The following is an 18,952-nucleotide window of genomic DNA, read 5'->3' on the forward strand; positions in this document are numbered from 1 at the left end:
TATATCAACCAAGTCGGCGAGCCTGACCACACGATCCCGTTAGTCGCCTTTAACAATATGTGTACAAGACTTTTGATTGTATAGGGGAAACAGCCGAACGTGAGATTGATATCGCTGCGATAAATTGTATCACAATATTTTGCAGACAATTGTGGCGTCATCGGTTACTATGGGAGACAATCACTATGACAGTAATATATCTGCCACAATAAACTGGTTCCTGGATCTATGGGTTGTCAACTTGTGATATCAATAAATGGGGCAAACCCATCAGTCACTAAAGCTGGTTAGCAGAAATGTTTACACTTAAGACACTGCTTATTGCTGTTTACACAGCTGGAAGAATCATTTTTGCGCGTAACTAAAATATCACACCCCTGTCTAGACTAACATTTAGTCTCTGAAATCCTATATTACACAATATCCTTCTTGACTCTAAAAAAAACAAAACAAACTATGCTGATTTCACAATGAGCTGGCTAGACTTGCTTTTGTATGCATTTCTAGATTATTATTTTTTCATAAAATAAATATATTCCATGGTCATGGTGCAGGACTAACCCCTGTCGTTTAACGTCAAATACACCAACGTGAGTCCGCTAAAAATGCTCACGAATACTGAAGCGGACGTAAAATATTACTTACTACATCTAAATCATCGCCTGGGCAGGGCATGCGTCTCACAGACTTACTACTCACGTCTTACATACACCCCTAGACTAACATTTAGTCTCTGAATTGAACATATCGTACATAAAAAAACAGTTGTTCAGTTATCTTAATAAAAATATAATAAAAAGGAGCCCAGTGACTCTCTTCATTTTCCTGGAATGTAATATCCAACTGCGGATCCTGGAATCCCTGATACTGCAGTGATCTAGACTTGCCAAACATTATAGACTTGCATGGGCTATTTTTGATATATATTTGTATCAGGGTCTGTAAGGCAGACTAATACACCCCCAGTAACGTCAACATCCCGTGCATGGTTATTATTTGAAAACGATTGTCAGAATTATTGTATTTCCCGAGCAATGGCGAGGGTAATACACGAATTCTTACACGAGTTTCATAAAGTCAGTATGACTCACACGAGAGTGTAATGATTTCTTTATTGCCCATTATTTCAAAATCGTTTTTAGCTACCGTTTATAAAATGCACTGATCACGACCGCCGTCTTAGAAAACCGCAATTGTCGAATGGCGTCAACAATCTTCAGCTTTGACGTCGTTTTTGTAGTGTGTCGTCATTGCGAACTTACATCACAATCACAATAAAATTCGAATGACTTCAACAATGCCGCACGGGGGAAGCAAACAATACACTCGTGTGCGTGTAGTGATATTCCACTAGTGCAAATACGTTTTTGTTTCTTTTTGCGAACTCGGTTATTTCTAACTCTGTGGGTAATAGGGGCAGCGGGGTAGCCTACTGGTTAACGCGGTTGCTCGTCACGCCGAGGCCTGGGTTCGATTCCCCACATGGGTACAAAGTGTAAAGCTCATTTCTGGTGTCTCCTGCCATGATATTGCCGGAACATTGCTGAAAGCGGCGTAAAACAATGCTCACTCACTAACTGTGGGTAATTAGAGAAGATAATATGTAGATAGAACATTTGTAATACCAGACAGTCAAAACTCATCCGGAATACAAACCAAGATCTTTGGCAAGGAACAAAGATACACAAACATTTGGCATCACAGTCACCCTCCGCCAAAGATGTGTGTTTGTTTGTTTGCTGTTTTTCGCAGCGCTCAGCAATATTATATATAGCTTATGAGTGAGTGAGTGAGTTTGGTTTTACACCGCTTTTAGAAATATTCCAGCAATATCATGGCGGGGGACACCAGAAATGGGCTTCACACAATGTACCCATGTCGGGAATCGAACCCGGGTCTTCGGCGTGACGAGCTAACGCTTTAACTACTAGGCTACCCGACCGCCCTTATAGGTTATGACGGCGGTATGTACCTAATCGAGTCTGGGACAGACATTCCAGGGAGTTACATCATGAGCATCGATCTACGCAATTGGCATGCGATGACATGCATCAACCAAGTCAGCGAGTCTGACCACCCGATCCCGTTAGTCGCTTCTAAGGACAAGCATGGGTTATTGAAGAACATTTCCACCCCGGATCTTCTCGGGTCCCACCAAAGACGAGGTAAAGGTTCCATATAAGTTGTGTAGTTTTCAGTTTGCTGTTTATCTCTGCATTTGTCCGTGTTCCATTCGGTACATAACGGTGGCCTGTAAATAATCCAGTGGCTGGTAGCACGAACAACGATCCATGTCTTCGGAGTACGATGGGGGGCACGGGTGGCCCAGTCCTCTATGGCGCCGCGATTCACTGTGCAGAATTGCGTCCCTTTGGCACGCCAGAAACCTATGATTGTGGGTTCGAATCCCGGTTCGCCCTGATTATGTTTCTAGGTTTGTCAGCACCATACCCGTGCTCGTGGGTTTCACCGAAGTGGTAAACGTCAGAGACCTGCATCACTTCGGGCTTTCCTCCCACATTAAGCTGACACGCCGCGATATAACTGGAATACTGTTAAAAGCGGCGTTAAACCCAACTCACTCACTCGGAGTACGATGACACGCATTAAGCAAGTCAACGCGCCGGACCACCCGATCATTGCCTCTCCTCTTACGACAAGCATGGGTTGCTTGGACCACGTGTAAACCGGGATTCTCACGTGGTTTCTAAAACCGTCAGTACATCATGATATAATATTCTTTCTGAAGAAGTAAGTATACTATGATATACTATTCTTTCTAAAGACGTAAGAACGCCATGATGTAATATTATTTGTAAAGAAGCAAGTCCACCATCATATAATATTCTTCTAAATACGAAATTACAAAATGTCATAATATGCATTCTAAACAACTAAGGACAAAATGATATATAAACATGCATAAATTAGCTCGTAATTGTGTTTCGGAAATTAGCTCCTCTGTATGCAAAATTAAGAAGCTTCATTTTGGGTATTTAAGCGAACTGTTTTTATACATTTGAGTTTTTTCATTTAATGCATGCGTTTCTGTACGCATGTTAATTCAGAGTAATTGGTTTTGAATTATTTTTTTTGTTTTTTCGTTTTTTGTTGTTGTTTTTTGTGTTGGTTTTTTGTTTGTTGGTTTTGTTTTTTGTTGGGTTTTTTAGGGGGGGGGGGGGGGGGGGGGGTGTATTTTACGCAATGCTCTGCTTATCCCTAGCTCTGCCAATTTGTTTTGGTCGCTACAAGCGATTGCAGTGTCTGTAAGTTCGAGTGAGTAGGGAACATTCTTGGGGGAATTGGAATCGAGTGATAAAACATGTATCGTGTCATCTTCAACTGAGGCGCAAGTATTGATAGCATCAATATTAAAGGGTGGACGTTTAGATTAAGTGTAAGAAAACATGTTTCGCCTTTTCTCCAGAACCTGATTACAATACAAACTGTATACCTATATCTTTTGTTTTGATTACAAATAGTCTATATAGAAAAAACATCAGCGATAGATTGTATGTATTTATTTTATACAAAAAACAAACCTTTAATTCACTGATTTAATTTAGGACGAGTGCAGTTTAAAAAGAAATGTTTTATTATGCTCACAAACATTCCTTAAAACAACACACCTGATGGACAATCCCTTGGGTGTGAAACACGGTGTCCGTAGTCCATATAAGGGTAGTAACATGACGTCACATACAGGTGTTCTGCATCACTGCGCAACTGCGGAAGGAGCGACTATTTCCGCCTTTCGCTACATACGGAAAAGTGAACTTTGTTGTCATGTCTGAGTGTGTAGAAATTATTGAAACAATTTGACATGGATTAACAACAGCACGAGGATACCCTGTTTCATTCATATTGTAGCCAAGACGGGCTAGATCCAAACACTTCGCTGGCAAAATGGTGAGTACTCTGTGTCACGATAGTCGCGAGATTCCTGTGGTGACCTGAAATCGATGAAGAAGATGTCAACATTAAACTCCGAATACACGAATACGCAATGGCTACTGTAACTGACTTTCAAGTTGTCGTGTCAGTTTCACTCAGTCGTCAATCTGCGGATTGCTAAATAACATACAACAGGTGGCGCCATTGCTACCTGTTGCCATTCCAGTTTCGGCTGTAGAGGCGGGCTATTTTTGGATTCAGATTCGTCCATGTCATTTTAATTGACTCTCTACCTCCGTTATCAGGACAGATGGTGTGAGCTGCTATATCAACGACTATCACTTCCTTGTATCAATAGACCTACTCATAAACACTCTCACTTCTATTAAATCGTGTCATTGAATTAAAAACTGGTTAAGATATGGAGTTTGTGAAATCTGGAGATCGTAACTTATTGACATAATAAGGTATAAAGACTTTTATAAACATGTTGTACAATCCCCTGTAACAGTGTAAGCATGGTAAGCATATTCAATAAATGAAACCATGAATTAATCAGTTATGAAAATGAAAATGAGTGATAATATGGATTATGATGTAAGCACATGGGAAGGAAGATCTAATTGTATGTGGGTGGGTGGGGTTTTCTATTTGTACCTTGTTTGAGATCCAGTGTTTGAAACAATTGTAAAACCCAAGAAGACAGTCGGACAAGTGACCCATAAATATTGCCTGCCCATCTTCAAAGTTACCTGCCCGCATTCAGACATTATAAACATTGAAAAATAAGAGAAAAATTGCATGTAGATTCAGTTGTAATAGTGCAAACAATTGCTTGAGAATCTATGAGGAGTTATGATAAAACAGGAGACGTAAGTAGTCTTAAAATTATCTGCCAGGCAGTTGCCATGCAGCCCGACAGAAAAGTTACCAGCAGGCAAGCAGGCAGTTATTTACTGATGAGGTCTTATATTATAGGTTCATGCTGGTAATCCTTTGCTTGGAAGACAATGAATGTGTCATGGTGACTGATTTACGACACCCATTGTCTGAAGAACATTTGATTGCAAAGGCTTATTACCCGGATTCTCAACCAAATTAACAACCCGTGGCGGTCTGACGTTGATTAATGAACAATTTGCATACTCATATATGCAAGGGGCCGACATATGGTTCTCAGTAGGAAGTGACAACTTGGAGACGGTGGCTTGCGGCATATACAGTTTTACTTCATACATGTAGATATATAAATACAAATGACACTATGTGCAAGGTCAGCACATAGTGGTAGTGGTTGTTGTCTTGGTGCCCCGGAGCACCCAGCCTAACCCTAGCTAGGCTAAGGGTAAGACCTTTCTTTTCCTCCTCTTCTCTCCTCTTCTCTTTCTGGACCAAGACTTATATAGCCAAGGTCACCTGACATTTAGTAAGTAATAAATATAAATGTAAACAGTAAATCATCAGTGACATACTTGCACATCCTGTTCAGGATGGCAGACGGTCGATGTACACAAAACTGGGGATTAACAATTAGGATTAGCATCTTATAAATAACAGCAATTAAATGTTTCAAGGCATATAGATGTCATGACTCCAGGGTAATGAGCCTTTGCAATCAAATGTTCTTCAGACAATGGGTGTCGTAAATCAGTCACCATGACAAATGTATCGACAACATCTTCTCTTTATTATGTTAGATGTTATTTCCTCGATGATGATTTGGGATTACATCTTGGCCCTTCAACATTACCTGGTGACCATAGAGAGTCAGTGAATTATCAATAATTGTTTTGTTGACTCTTGAAAATGAAGTATGATCTATATCCTCCACAAATGGCATAAACTATTTTCCTGCTTGATATATTTTTTCACAATTGATTATGGAAATGACATCTTTGCTCATGAATTATTTGATCACAATTACCTTGATTATTTGACATGTTTGCATTTCATCAAATAATTGTTTGATATGAACCAATTTCAAAACAGACTTTTACAGGGGAAAAAACTCAAAATTCTCACCCCTAACCCTGATAATACCTTAGGGAAACTGCTTAATTTAAGAATTGTATAACAAAAGATCTTAACATGGATTGCCATAGACAGGTTGTTAATTCAATCACAGTGGTCTGGGATAGAGACACCACCATCAATGTTATTACACATGTCACTGAGTGTAAAACTGTCGGCCCAGTTTGGCTTGGCCACTGCTTCAAGTCCAGTTTGACTTTGTATTTTAGGTGCACTTTGACTTGACGTGTGTAAGGACCATGTTAATTCTAATTAGTCCACTTGCCAGTGCTTAAGTAGGTCAGAGAAACAGCTGGTTCAGCATGTTCAGCAGTCACCTGGCTAATTGGGGAAGATTAATGGCACTTGTTGTGTAAGATGTTTCGTCACACTCGTTAATGCTGTCACATTCAGCAAGCAGATTCATCACTTCACGATTGGTTTGATTGATTGTGTGTCTGAAGATATATGGCTCACAATTTGTAGTATTAGGAAGTGAGCTTGATGTCCAATATTGACTGATATTGGTAGCGGTGGCATTTAGGTGGAAGTTAAGGTTTCTTAATTTTGTTTTAATATATTAGTATTCATCGCGTGTTTTGTTTGTTTGTTGTTTAACGCCACACTCAGCAATATTCCAGCTATATGACGGCAGTTATGTAAATAATCGAGTCTGGACCAGCCAATCCAGTGATTGACATGATGAGCATTGATCCATGCAATTGGGATACAATGACATGCATCAACCAAGTCAGCGAGCCTGACCACCCGATCCCGTTAGTCACCTCTTACGACAAGCATAGTCGCCCTTTTCAGCAAGTATGGGTTGCTGAAGACCTATTCTTACCCAGATCTTCACGGGTTTCATCTTGTGTTCCAAATTCTTGTTGATTAACAGTGACTAGGACCTGTGACATTACTTCTTAGTTTGTTTGCTGAATGGGTATTTTCAGTATGTGAGAGTGAATCGAAACAAAAAAATGTTGGAAACATATTTCTTGACATGTTTTATTTTTTATATTGAACATGTTGTAGTATATTATGCAACAGTTTCACTTTATTTTATGTGAATTTTAAGGTTTAAGTTTAAGGTTTACAGATTTCTTTTCATGCTTATGGAAGTGGTCGTCATGTAGGCACTTGGTTTTATGACATGATTTGAAGGAAATAGAAAACCAAAAATGAAACAAATGTTACCTTTGATCATTAAGTCGATTATCTATGATGGTAATGTTGAAAAAATGCATTGTATCGCTTGCATGAATTGAATGTTATGTTTTAATGTCTTTTGTTTGTTACAGACCTACCACTGGCAGAGTCGCAATGTCAAGACCAGTGGAGTTGATGACATGGTCCTCCTACAGAAGATCTCCGAGTCAGCCATTGTTGACAACCTCAAGAAGAGGTTCATGGAGGACTGTATATATGTATCCTTACACTATGCAACAGTAGCCTTGTGTTAGCTGTACTCTGAGGGCCGGAGGTTAAAGCCCCACCCTGACTATAAATACCGCAAATGCCCCTTTAACACAATGACATAACACTATTGTTTATCTGTAGATTATCTGTATTGATGAATTGAGTGTTTACTGACCTACTTTCTGCAATGCAAATGTCAAGCTCATGCTCATCATTACAAATATACGAGCTACAATTAATCGAACAAGATGCATGAGCAGTACGAATATAGGTGCGAGTTAACATGCAGCATGGTATTGAAGCTCAAAGTTACAAGTTCTAATGTATTACAAATGTACTGCATGCAGTTCCCGTGCTGCATATTTGTGTATTATGCTTTTTGTGACTGTATTCTATACTTGTTTATGCATTATGTTGTTACTTTGATGTTGTATTGCAAGTCAGATAACCCACAGGTAACTGGACATTCGTTACACGTTAAAATACCAGAAACCATGATGTTTGTCATGCTCGGATACATAGTCTGTCATCACAAGTTAAAAGACCAACCAAATTCATTTAGCCTGACCTCATGATATGATACTCGTATCGTGGTACGGAGCACCATGATGCGAAGAAAATGTGATGAATCATTACACCCCTAGTTGAAGCACATCATCATTTAAAGAAAGTAGTCCCATGAGTAACAGGTAGCAATGGACAGTCAGTGAAGTTTATATGACACTCGAGATCAGGATATATATTGTTACATAATAACAACACATGCTTGATTTTAAGTAGCTGCATGGCCTCATTTAACGATTTAGTACCATGATAATTTGGTGAATGACGATTTAGTACCATGATAATTTGGTGAATGACGATTTAGTACCATGATAATTTGGTGAATGACGATTTAGTACCATGATAATTTGGTGAATGACGATTTAGTACCATGATAATTTGGTGAATGACTGAATGTTGTTTTATGGCACAGTTGGCCTTATTCCAGCTATGTCTTGGAAGCTTGTGAATAATCAAGACAAATCACGACAGACCAGTGAATGATTTGTCCGCTCTCAACAAGCATGGGATATTACTGGTGACCCATTCTTCTCCCAAACCAACTCAGGTATTTTAGGGCATTAAAAAGAATAGAGCTGCTATAAGCATGATAAGTTCAGGTTGCTAGGAATACCTGTTCTTCAAGGCACCATTACCTGTTGCAGTAGAAAAGTAAAGGTACCCATAATCAAGTCTTTGAAAGGCATTTTTAGAAGTGATATACATAAGGAAGAGAATCTATGAATGTCAATTTCTTTATTATAAGGAGCACAACGTTTCAGAGTATATTCTTACTCCTTCATCAGGTGAATGAATGCTATGAGGCAGAGAGCATATCATGTATATATGTATGTGTAAGAACAACCAAAGAAATAAGATAACAAGAGGTGGAAACTTAACAAGGGAAGCCAACAGATAACTGGAGTTGACAGGTGATTAGCAATAGACAATGGAAGCCAACACTTTACAGTAATTAGCGCTGATAGTTTTTGGACAACTGGAAGCCAGGACTTAAATTATCACTGACTGGAAATTGGCAATGGACAAACATGAGGTCAGGGGTAAATAGCACCAATAGGTAAAAGAATAGAAATAGAAATGGTCAAATGCAAGCCAGCGTGATAATTAGCTAATTAGCATTCAAAGATCAAAGCAGTAAGTCCCAAGCACTAGGCAGATATGTTCCCTGGTCACAGTTCATGGCTGGCTGGTGTCTCCTGATGTCAATGGCTTCTTGTAGATTTCTTTGTTGCCAGTTATTGTTGTTGGTAGACAGGACTTTGGTGGCTTCCCACAGGATGTTATGGTCTTGGCTCTTGAGGATGTGTTCGTGACTAGCGGATTTCAGGTCTAGTTTGTTGACGTCTGATGTTCTTTGAGTCTGGTGTTGTGAGGGGTCTGAGGGTTTCTCCAATGTACTGGTGGCCACAGTTGCAGGGGATCTGTTGTATACATACCTGGGGTTTGGGACTTAAATGAGGGTCTCCCTATACATTATTTATCGCAATACTTTTTTCGTGATAAAATGGATATCCTGTTACTTAATTTGCAGCAATTTTGCGTGGAAGTTTATATTTCATAGGACATCCCTGCTATATTGTAACAATAGGACATCCATACTATATAGTAACAATAACAATAGGACCTCCCCACTATATGGTAACACTAACAATAAGACATCCCTACTATGTAGTAACAATAACAACAGGACATCCCTACTATATGGTAACAATAACAATAGGACCTCCCCACTATATGGTAACACTAACAATAAGACATCCCTACTATGTAGTAACAATAACAACAGGACATCCCTACTATATGGTAACAATAACAATAGGACCTCCCCACTATATGGTAACACTAACAATAAGACATCCCTACTATGTAGTAACAATAACAACAGGACATCCCTACTATATGGTAACAATAACAATAGGACCTCCCCACTATATGGTAACACTAACAATAAGACATCCCTACTATGTAGTAACAATAACAACAGGACATCCCTACTATATGGTAACAATAACAATAGGACCTCCCTAGGTCTATATGGTAACAATAAATGACAGTTAGAAAGGCAGAGTGAAAGTTTGATTGGTTGTCCACCTGATCCAACATGTCCAGTACACACACTTCATTTATTAGTTTGTTCTTAATGAGAAGTGAGCTGATCACTGAAGCATGAAACACACTGATACATTATTCTGAAAAGATTTCTTGTCCTGCATGCCATTTCCTTGATCAGGAAGAAAATTGCTATTTTTTTCTGATAAATGTCAACATTATAACAGATAACACAATTTATGTGTTGGATTATTTAACACTATGAAATAATGCACCTTGTCTATATATAGAACTAGGTGTGTCAGTTGGGATTCACCATATTTCCTCTGTTAGCATGATTAGGTGTAGGGGCTCCAATACATGCCGGCCTCTGATTGACACCGTAATACCCTCTGTCCCAACAATAGAAACAGGGCCTTTTATGAAATTAATTATTGATATTGGTCCCTTGTTTTAATAATGACCATTTCCTCGAAATGTATACCTTTGTGTGAGTGTAAAATTTAGGATTTGGTAATGTAGTGTGTTGCCAGTGTCCCAGCAGAATAGGCCTGTGACTTCACTGGGTTCAAGGTTTGTGTGAAATTATTAGACACACAGGCATCTAATGGAGGAAATACAGTATTTATGTGACAGAACTAGCTCCATATCCCCAGCATTAGCTCCTGGGACTTTATTGATATAGTATATTGGTTTGACCACATACTCATTGCTCTATTCGCCACGTGAAGATCATGGTTAGAATTGGTCTTCAGCAACCCATGCTTGGCTAAGAGGATTGGATGGTCAGACTCACTGACTTGGTTGATGCATGTCATTGTATCCCAGTTTCATAGATAATATGCTCATGGTGTCAATCTCAAGATTGTCTGATTCAGACTCCATGATTTACAGACGGTCATCATATGACTGGAATATTGCGGAGTGGGACGTTAAACAAAAAGCAAACAAGCAAAGGTTCTATTCTTTAACTCATTGCTTTCACTCTGGCTTCAACTCTCTATACAAAAGTCACTACAGTAGTTGTATTCTGGTTATCAGACGTTGCAACAGGGTATTCAGATTGAATTATTTGTGATTGCATAGCTGAATACCCACACATACTGCTTATGACATACTTACAGATGTAAAGATCCGGGTTAGAACAGGTCTTCAGCAACCCATGCTTGTCATAAGAAGCGACTAACAGGATCAGGTGGTCAGGCTTGCTGACTTGGTTGATAATGTCATCGTATCCCATTTGCGTGGATCAATGCTTTTGATGTCAATCACTGGATTGTTTGGTCAACACTTGATTATCTACAGACCACTGTCATATAGCTGGAATATTGCTGAGTGTGGCGTAAATTAACAAACAACCAAACAGAACACCGTCATATAGCTAGAATATTGCTGAGTGCGGCATTAAGCAACAAACAAACAAACTACTAGAAATGAATGTCATAGCAAGGCTACAGGACATCATCAACACGTTAAAGATGAGCAGTTTGTAATAACATTTAAAAGCCATCTATTCAGCTCAAGTATTGTTTCCTGATGCATGTAGTAATGCTGCTTCTGAGGAATATGTGTGTATGACTTTACCACTCATTCAGGAAGTATGTTTCCCATCTCTCCCTAGGGCTGTTTATTCAGTTTACAGCCTGAGTTAATTTTATCTTTTTTTTTTAAATTTAGAGTACGCATTTAAGAGGAAGAGCTCTCAAAAGGTTGACACTCCACCGAGCTCCAGATAAGCTTTTGGTGTTGTGGGTATTTTACCCATGCATTTTAAAATCATTGGGTATCAGTAATTCTATCTGCGTATTCAAATTTCTGTTACCCACTAGTTTTTACACATGTGGGTATTTAAGTTAAATATTTAAAAACACTATTCATCTAGTCCCTGCAAACTGGTGTCGTGTGGGTTCGAGAGCTTTATAGGACTCAAAAATACCACGATACTTCCACAAGAAAGTGTGATGGCAAATGATCATCGTGGAGTTGCTGATTTGCTAATCGGTTACTTCACAATATTTTGATGATACGCACAAGTTTTATTTTTGTAGCGTATCTGTAATGTTCGTTGCGTATTTGATATGCTGGGATTATATTTTACTGTGTATTTCTGCATTTCTGATGCGTATTTCACGCAGATACGCAGCTTATCTGGAGCTCTGACTCCAAACAACCATTGGAAAACACTTACTTTAGATCTGGAAAGGCTTCCGCAATCAAATTATTGCGAGTGTCTAACACTAACCTTAAGTGCGTCTGGAAAGTTTTGCAGTTTTGACACCCTATTGATGAGATTACCAAGGATCAAATTTACTTGTAGATGTGTTATTTTATCCCCCCCCGGTTTGAAAAACAGGCGGATGTGCCTCCATCCGTTTTATGTGTCCGGAGCAGAACTCCAAGACTGTTAACATGGTTAAATATTTCTTGATAAAACTTTCTGTTTAGATCAGTCTAGTAGGAAACTGGTGCCTTTTGATGATTTGGGATTTTTTTTCTTTCTATTTTGTTAAACTGTTTTCATAACTTCATGATGAAAGCAAGTTGTTTTTCATTTTCAAAAGCAGAGGTCCAATACTGTTAAATATTTCTTGTTGAAACTTGCTATATAGATAAGTCAAGCGGGGAACTGGTGCCTATTGATAATTTGGTATTTTAAGTTTTTTTATTACTTTTTCCTTGACAAGTTGAACTTACACTGAAAGTGATGGTAGTGTTTGTGTCCAGAACAGAGCGACAAAGTGTGATTAAGGAAACAGAATGTGAGGGATTATTGGATTAATTAGGCTGCTAGCTGGTTGACAACATGTGGAAGCAAATAGAAGAATTAAACCTCCTTATGCTTTTTGTTTCTGGATGATCTACTCAAATAACTGTCATGAAACTATTGCGAGTGTGTGTCAACACAGACTCATGTAAGTGTTAGGTCTAATGTGGGCTGCTTATTAAGATTACTTACAGATTCGTCAAGAATTAGAACAGGTCCCAAGCTACCTTTGCTGGTTGCAAAAAGCGAGCAGGTGGATTGGCTGATCAGGCTCAATGACTTGCTTCATAGCTTGTCAACGTACCCTGATGGCGTTATTGACAGGCTGCCGTTATATAGCTGGAATATTGCTGAGTGTAACGTTAAGCAAAAACAAACATGAACCTTGGGAAGCTTCATGCAAATGTCTGTTGCAAAGATTACAGATCGGATCTGCGAATATAAAGCCTGGGCCACCCTGTATGTTATTGAGACTAGCATGGTTTAGTTGAGCTATTTCTGACACCAGAATATGTTATTTTCATCATTCTTGTCGATCTGAGGAGCAGTTTGTTAGCCAGATGGTAACGTGTTGGCTTGTGTATGCTGAAGACCAGTTTGATTTCCTCATGGCTATCATGTGACGTCCATTCAGAGACTGCCTCCATGATTTGATTAGATTATTGCTGTAAGTGGTGTAAAACCATATTCAATCACTTACTCTAATCAATCTGACTGCTACACTTAGACCCTAGTGGGCACCTAGTCACCCGTGCTTATGAGGATTGGATGGTCAGATTGTTCCTCGATGATGTGGTCAGCCGTCATATTTTCAGTCCCTTGCTTGTTCCCGATTCATATGTTTCTATGTCAATACAGCTGGGTTGTTTCTGACTATGGCACAAACAGATGTCACAATCTGATATCAGTTAGAAAATAAGGAAAAGATTGAATCGGACAAACAGCAGCTGACAGTATCGCTAGGTGGGACACAGAGGTATAAATTTAGCAATTGTGATAACATGCTTTTCGTATGCCCATAATTTGCTATCAAATTTCTAATCTAAATAAAAAGATTGTACAAAACATCTCATTGTTAATAATGCTATGCTGGAACGTCATTGAATTTTCCTTGTAAGTCTTATCTACGAGCATTGTTTGCTATGGGATTTGCTTTTGTTGTAGTATTTCGTGGTCACAATGTATCAATTTCCTGTGATTGTGAGTGACAGCAGCATGAAGTGTTCTGTGCTGGGATCCAGTGCTACACATGGTGGAAATAGGATGTGACTCACATCAGCCTCAGTGTGACCAGGCACAGGATTTGCCAACATGTTGAGATGCACTGCTCCCCTTCATGTATAGTTTCGTTTTGAGGTTTAAGCAGGGCCAAAACTGTCTCCAAAACTGATTTTGCTAGAGACAAGTCTGTGTGGATAGTCTAGAATACTTTCATGATTTCATAATTTTTTATAGGCTATTGTATAATCTATATCATGAATTTCATTACCAATTTTGAAATATCTTCAGTAAGCACTAATACTTTTGAAAAAAATGTTTGATGTAGTTTAGTCCTAATGACCAACACAACAGTACATGCTCTGCCTACCTAACACAATCTACGATACGCTTTCAAAGTTTGAAAGACGATTAGCATGATTAGAATACTAGTTGTTTATGATTCAGAGTGTAAAAAAATATGTATTGAGTGTTATGCGCCTTAAAAAACACATTGAATATAAACTTGTCAATAATAATATGAAATTTGATATAAACATCACTAGACATGATGATTTACTATATCAATTGTATGTACTGCTCTCCAAGGCATTGTTTTATATGCAGAGATTAAGATTACTGTGTGTATTGTCTTGTAAACTCAGCAGGAAATAGAAATCAGCTGTACACACGTTTTCTCCCAATCTACCGATGATTCAGTTAAAAAGAACCCAATGATACAACTTCAAAGAATGTAGTTATTTTCCAGGATATCTATTTAAAAACCTTTTCATTGAAATACGCTATTATATAATATTACCATTCATACACATGGTAAGTTGCTCACAAATTAAAACTGATTTAAAAAAAATCTAAGCCTTACGTTTTGTGATTATTATGACATTCTACATAACCTCAGTAAGTATTCAAAATATCTGAAAGGGGGAAATTAACTGGAGGAACAATATCTCTTCGCTTGCCATTAATTTTTTTTTTTTTTCAAAAAGTATAATTTCTGTAAACTCCTCTTAATCTAGCAAAAATCTCATTAAACATGTTAAAGAATAATAAAAATATATTTCTTTCGGTAAGTTTCCACATAAATATATGTCTTTATATGTTGTGATGCATACAGCAGAGAAACCCTTGTTTGAGATATATATACATCAGCTTTATATTATATATGTTATATACTTGATGGGATAAAAATTAACATGCAGAGCTACAGATCTGCTGCGTATTTGTGTAAAATACCCCCAAAAATATTCAAAACCCAATTACTTTCAATTAACTTGCGTACAGAAACACATGCATAATGAAAAACTCAAATGTATAAAAACAGCATTCGTAAATATCCAATGAAGCTTTTTCGGCATTTGTACAATGGAGCTAATTTCCGAAACACAATTACAAGCTAATTTACTTTCCGTCAAACCTATAGTTAGAACTAGTGGTGTAACGATACGGCGATACAGTATTGTATCCCGATGCACAGCCCACGATACGATGCATCGATTTGGAAAGCATGTATCGCGATACATACGATATTTTCATAACACAGTTTTACTCCAAAAAACAGCTGTGTAGAAGGGGGTGCGCATAATACACGAATTAATGAGTTTTGATGTTTTTTCCCCCCATGGAAAGACATTACCGTGAGCACGTAACGCCGGAAATACCATGTCAACAGATCCATACTGAAGTTCGCAAATTATTCATGTAATTACACTGTCTGGCTAGAAAAAGTGTTCTTTGTATATTTGGACTTATGTTTGTAACTTATTCCATTAATTTTATTCAAAATTCCTTTTAATATTGTTTTAATTAATTTCCGCGAAATTGTGTGTGAAGCGATCGGAAGATCGCACAACTCGCCGTTATTAACAGCAACCACGGTCAGGTTACCGCTATTGACGCCTTGAAACAAACTCTAGTTGACAGAGAATGGATACATATATCATAAATGCCATACTTTGATTCGTTAAAAGACATATTTGTTTTTGTTGGACGATTCTATGTCAACACGTAATTCTCGTGATCACGCGATCACGTGCACGGGAGCCTTGACGGTGACTGGTCAGACTGGTTCCATGTAAAAAATAATACCCGGCAATAGCGATCAGCTGCTTCGCTTAGGGTTATTATTATTTTAAATATGTTTAGTAAAAGCTGCATCTAAATAAACAAGATATTGGAATACATTATTCCTGATAAAAAAAATAGTTTCAGATACAACTTTTGCCGATCCTTGTATTAAAATCCTGTTAAGTTATATCATTGGGTGTGTCTTGACCGAATCACCGGTAGATTCCAAGAAAACGCGTGTACAGCTGATTGCTGTGTCCAGCTTAGTTTACGAGAAAATGCACAAGGTAATCTTAATCCCTGGATATAAAACAATGCCTAGCTGAACAAAAAATACAATTTAACGGTAAATCAACATGTCTGATGATTTTTTATCTCAAATTTCGAATTTGTACTGACGAAGTTTCTAATCACCCGTTCGTGTGCCGGACTTCGCTGAAAGGGTACGGTGTAATTTTTTTCTGCGCATAATATTCAAATTTCTTTTTTTCCAGAATATTAAACCTGCTAAAGGGGGGTGCGCACTATACTCAAGAAAATACGGTACTTTTAAACATGAAAAACGTTTAACAGTTTCAAAGCCAGTTTGTTGTTTCAGTAAAACATACTGTATTGCTGACAAGATGCTATAACAGTTAATAAACACCTTATATCTTCTTCAACTGTACTTGTCACATCTTTTAGAGAGCAGAAAGACATCAACCTGAGCTTAGCTTGTACCAGTAAACACTGTATCGTGATACGTATCGTATCGCGACCCCTGTATCGCAATACGTATCGTATCGCGACCCTCCCGTATCATTACACCTCTAGTTAGAACCCTTACACACATCTAAAACATTATTCAATCTATTTTTTGAAATCTCAAAATGTTTACTCATTTTGTGAAAAACGCAATAGAGTGATGAATAGATGGGTGGAAAAATATTGGTTACCCAATGAAAAATGTAATAACCCAATTAAAATAGAAACCTTCGAGTAAAAACTCGATTGCTCAAAAAGTTATCTAGAGCTCTGAACACGGGGTCCATGTGACATGCTGCTGTCGTATTTGAATCTAGGCACTCCCTATTTTATTCTTATTTTTATCATGAGTGTTAGATGCACAAGGACTCCTGGACTTTCAAGTGTAGTTTCGTATACTGCTGATGATGCTCCCATTTAGAATCCGCTACTCCAACTGTTTGAACATGCTATTGTCACAGCATCAAGATTCAAGTGTTAGTGGGCTATTTATTTGCAACACATGTGATAGCAAATGTGAACTACAAAAAGAAATATATATGTATGCTTTACAGATTTCTCCTGACAGATAAATGAGCGATAAATCTCATTTTATCAGTTCACAAATCTATGAACATGATGAATGCCAGGTTATCAGGTAGGAAGACATTTGTGTGGACATAAACACAACCCAATCAATGACAGCTGTCAACTACTGCTAGCAAACTCGATACAATCTGGTTGGTTGTCACGTGAGCCATTTTGAGGAACATTTGACGAATTTGAATTGAACTAATGCTTTTAGATTCATAGCACTAGGGGTTATCATTGATGGTAATTTGCAGAAAGACTTCCGGACCCGACAGCCCTCTAAGTAGCGACCATTTTAGTGGCCAAATGCAACTTAAATCTATGATTGGCGACCTACATTTATCTACTGCTCGCCACTTGGCTACCTAAAAGTAAACATAACTGGCGACAATGTTTGTTTAAGATATCTGTTGGCGACTAAACCTGTTAAAAACTGAGTTTGGCTCCTAAAATATTCATATTAGGAGCTGCTTGGCTCCCTAACAAAAAAAACGAAATTGGGGACTGCCTGAAGTACAGTGACACCTTGTTAACTTTGTCCTTTAGACCATTGAATTTGAAAATATGTCAAATTGTTCTTACTTCTGAGTCATGTTGAGTGCTGATGTTCAGTGATATTTGAGCATTATGCCTAGATTGATTAATGGCTTATACTCTGTATGGTAGGCCACCGGTAGCTCAGTCATTTGTTGTGGAGAGTTGCGTCCTTTAGGTGTGTCAGAACTTTGTCCTGATTATGTTTCTAGGTTTGTCAGCATCATACCTGTTGTACTCATCAGTTTTGCCAAAGCGGTGATTGTCGAAGACCTGCTTCATTAAGGGAGCAACTGCAAGTCTGTTCACTCACTCACTCACTCACTCACTCACTCACTCACTCACTCACTCACTCACTCACTCTAACCCACCCATCTGCGCACTCATTCACTCTCACTCACTCACCCAACAACCCGACCACCTACTCACTCACTCACTCACTCACTCACTCACTCACTCACTCACTCACTCACTCACTCACTCACATGTACTTTTTGCTCACATAATTCATTTTCACTCACTCAACCACCCAACTCACTCACTCACTCGAACATTTTGCTTACATAATTCAGTTTCCGGTATACACCGGCATTTTGTTTTAGTACACAATCAACATTGTTCAAAATAACTTCATATTCATCCATTCCATGTTGATTCAACATGTATAGTTACCATGGTTACTAAAGCCCAAACATGGGCACATTGCTGCAATTGATCTGGTGTTTCCTAAAAGTGACATATTTGTTTGTTTCTGGAAGTACATATACATGCTGTGTCAATATGTCAAGAGTTGATTTGTGGTGTCCAGCTGGACGATGAGCAGAACAATGGCTGAGTCCGGATGTGAAGGGGGAGACTCACAGGAACATCCCATCAAGGAAGTACATCTAGCTGTGTGAGAATTATCAAGGAAACATTTGTGTCTCTTCTAGCAGGTCAAATGTTACTAAACCCACATGATGCTGAACTTCCCCACCCTACACAAAGTGGGCTTTCTGTAGTCCCCCGAGTATTAAAGCTGACTCCAATGAGGATTGGATGGTCACAATGAGAGACCTGACTGATGTTGATCATTCTATTAACCTCTGGTTTGCCAGGCTTGACTTTACAAGTGTTTTTGAT

At 38.4% G+C, this 18,952-nt stretch overlaps 1 protein-coding gene and 1 long non-coding RNA gene across 3 annotated transcripts in view; one reads left to right on the forward strand and one right to left on the reverse strand.

The window, feature by feature from the left end:
• Positions 1-3,179: 3,179 nt before the first annotated feature.
• LOC125383640 lies at positions 3,180-4,712 on the reverse strand. The gene is made up of 2 exons (XR_007222850.1): positions 4,106-4,712; positions 3,180-3,953 (listed from the first exon to the last, which is right to left on the reverse strand). It is a non-coding gene; the product is annotated as an uncharacterized LOC125383640 (long non-coding RNA).
• The window catches only part of LOC124136895 (unconventional myosin-Ie-like), a 61,320-nt gene continuing 46,100 nt past the window's right edge, over positions 3,733-18,952 (forward strand). For both annotated transcript variants that reach the window (XM_046502926.2, XM_046502927.2), the window contains exons 1-2: positions 3,733-3,909; positions 7,206-7,331. In XM_046502926.2, the coding sequence (XP_046358882.1) occupies positions 3,907-3,909; positions 7,206-7,331 (129 nt within the window). In that variant the 5' untranslated portion in view covers positions 3,733-3,906. The remainder of the gene's footprint in view (positions 3,910-7,205; positions 7,332-18,952) is intronic.

This window comes from Haliotis rufescens, unplaced genomic scaffold (genome assembly GCF_023055435.1).
Source record: "Haliotis rufescens isolate VD_foot unplaced genomic scaffold, xgHalRufe1.0.p SCAF_1, whole genome shotgun sequence".
In the NCBI taxonomy this organism is placed as follows: domain Eukaryota; kingdom Metazoa; phylum Mollusca; class Gastropoda; order Lepetellida; family Haliotidae; genus Haliotis; species Haliotis rufescens.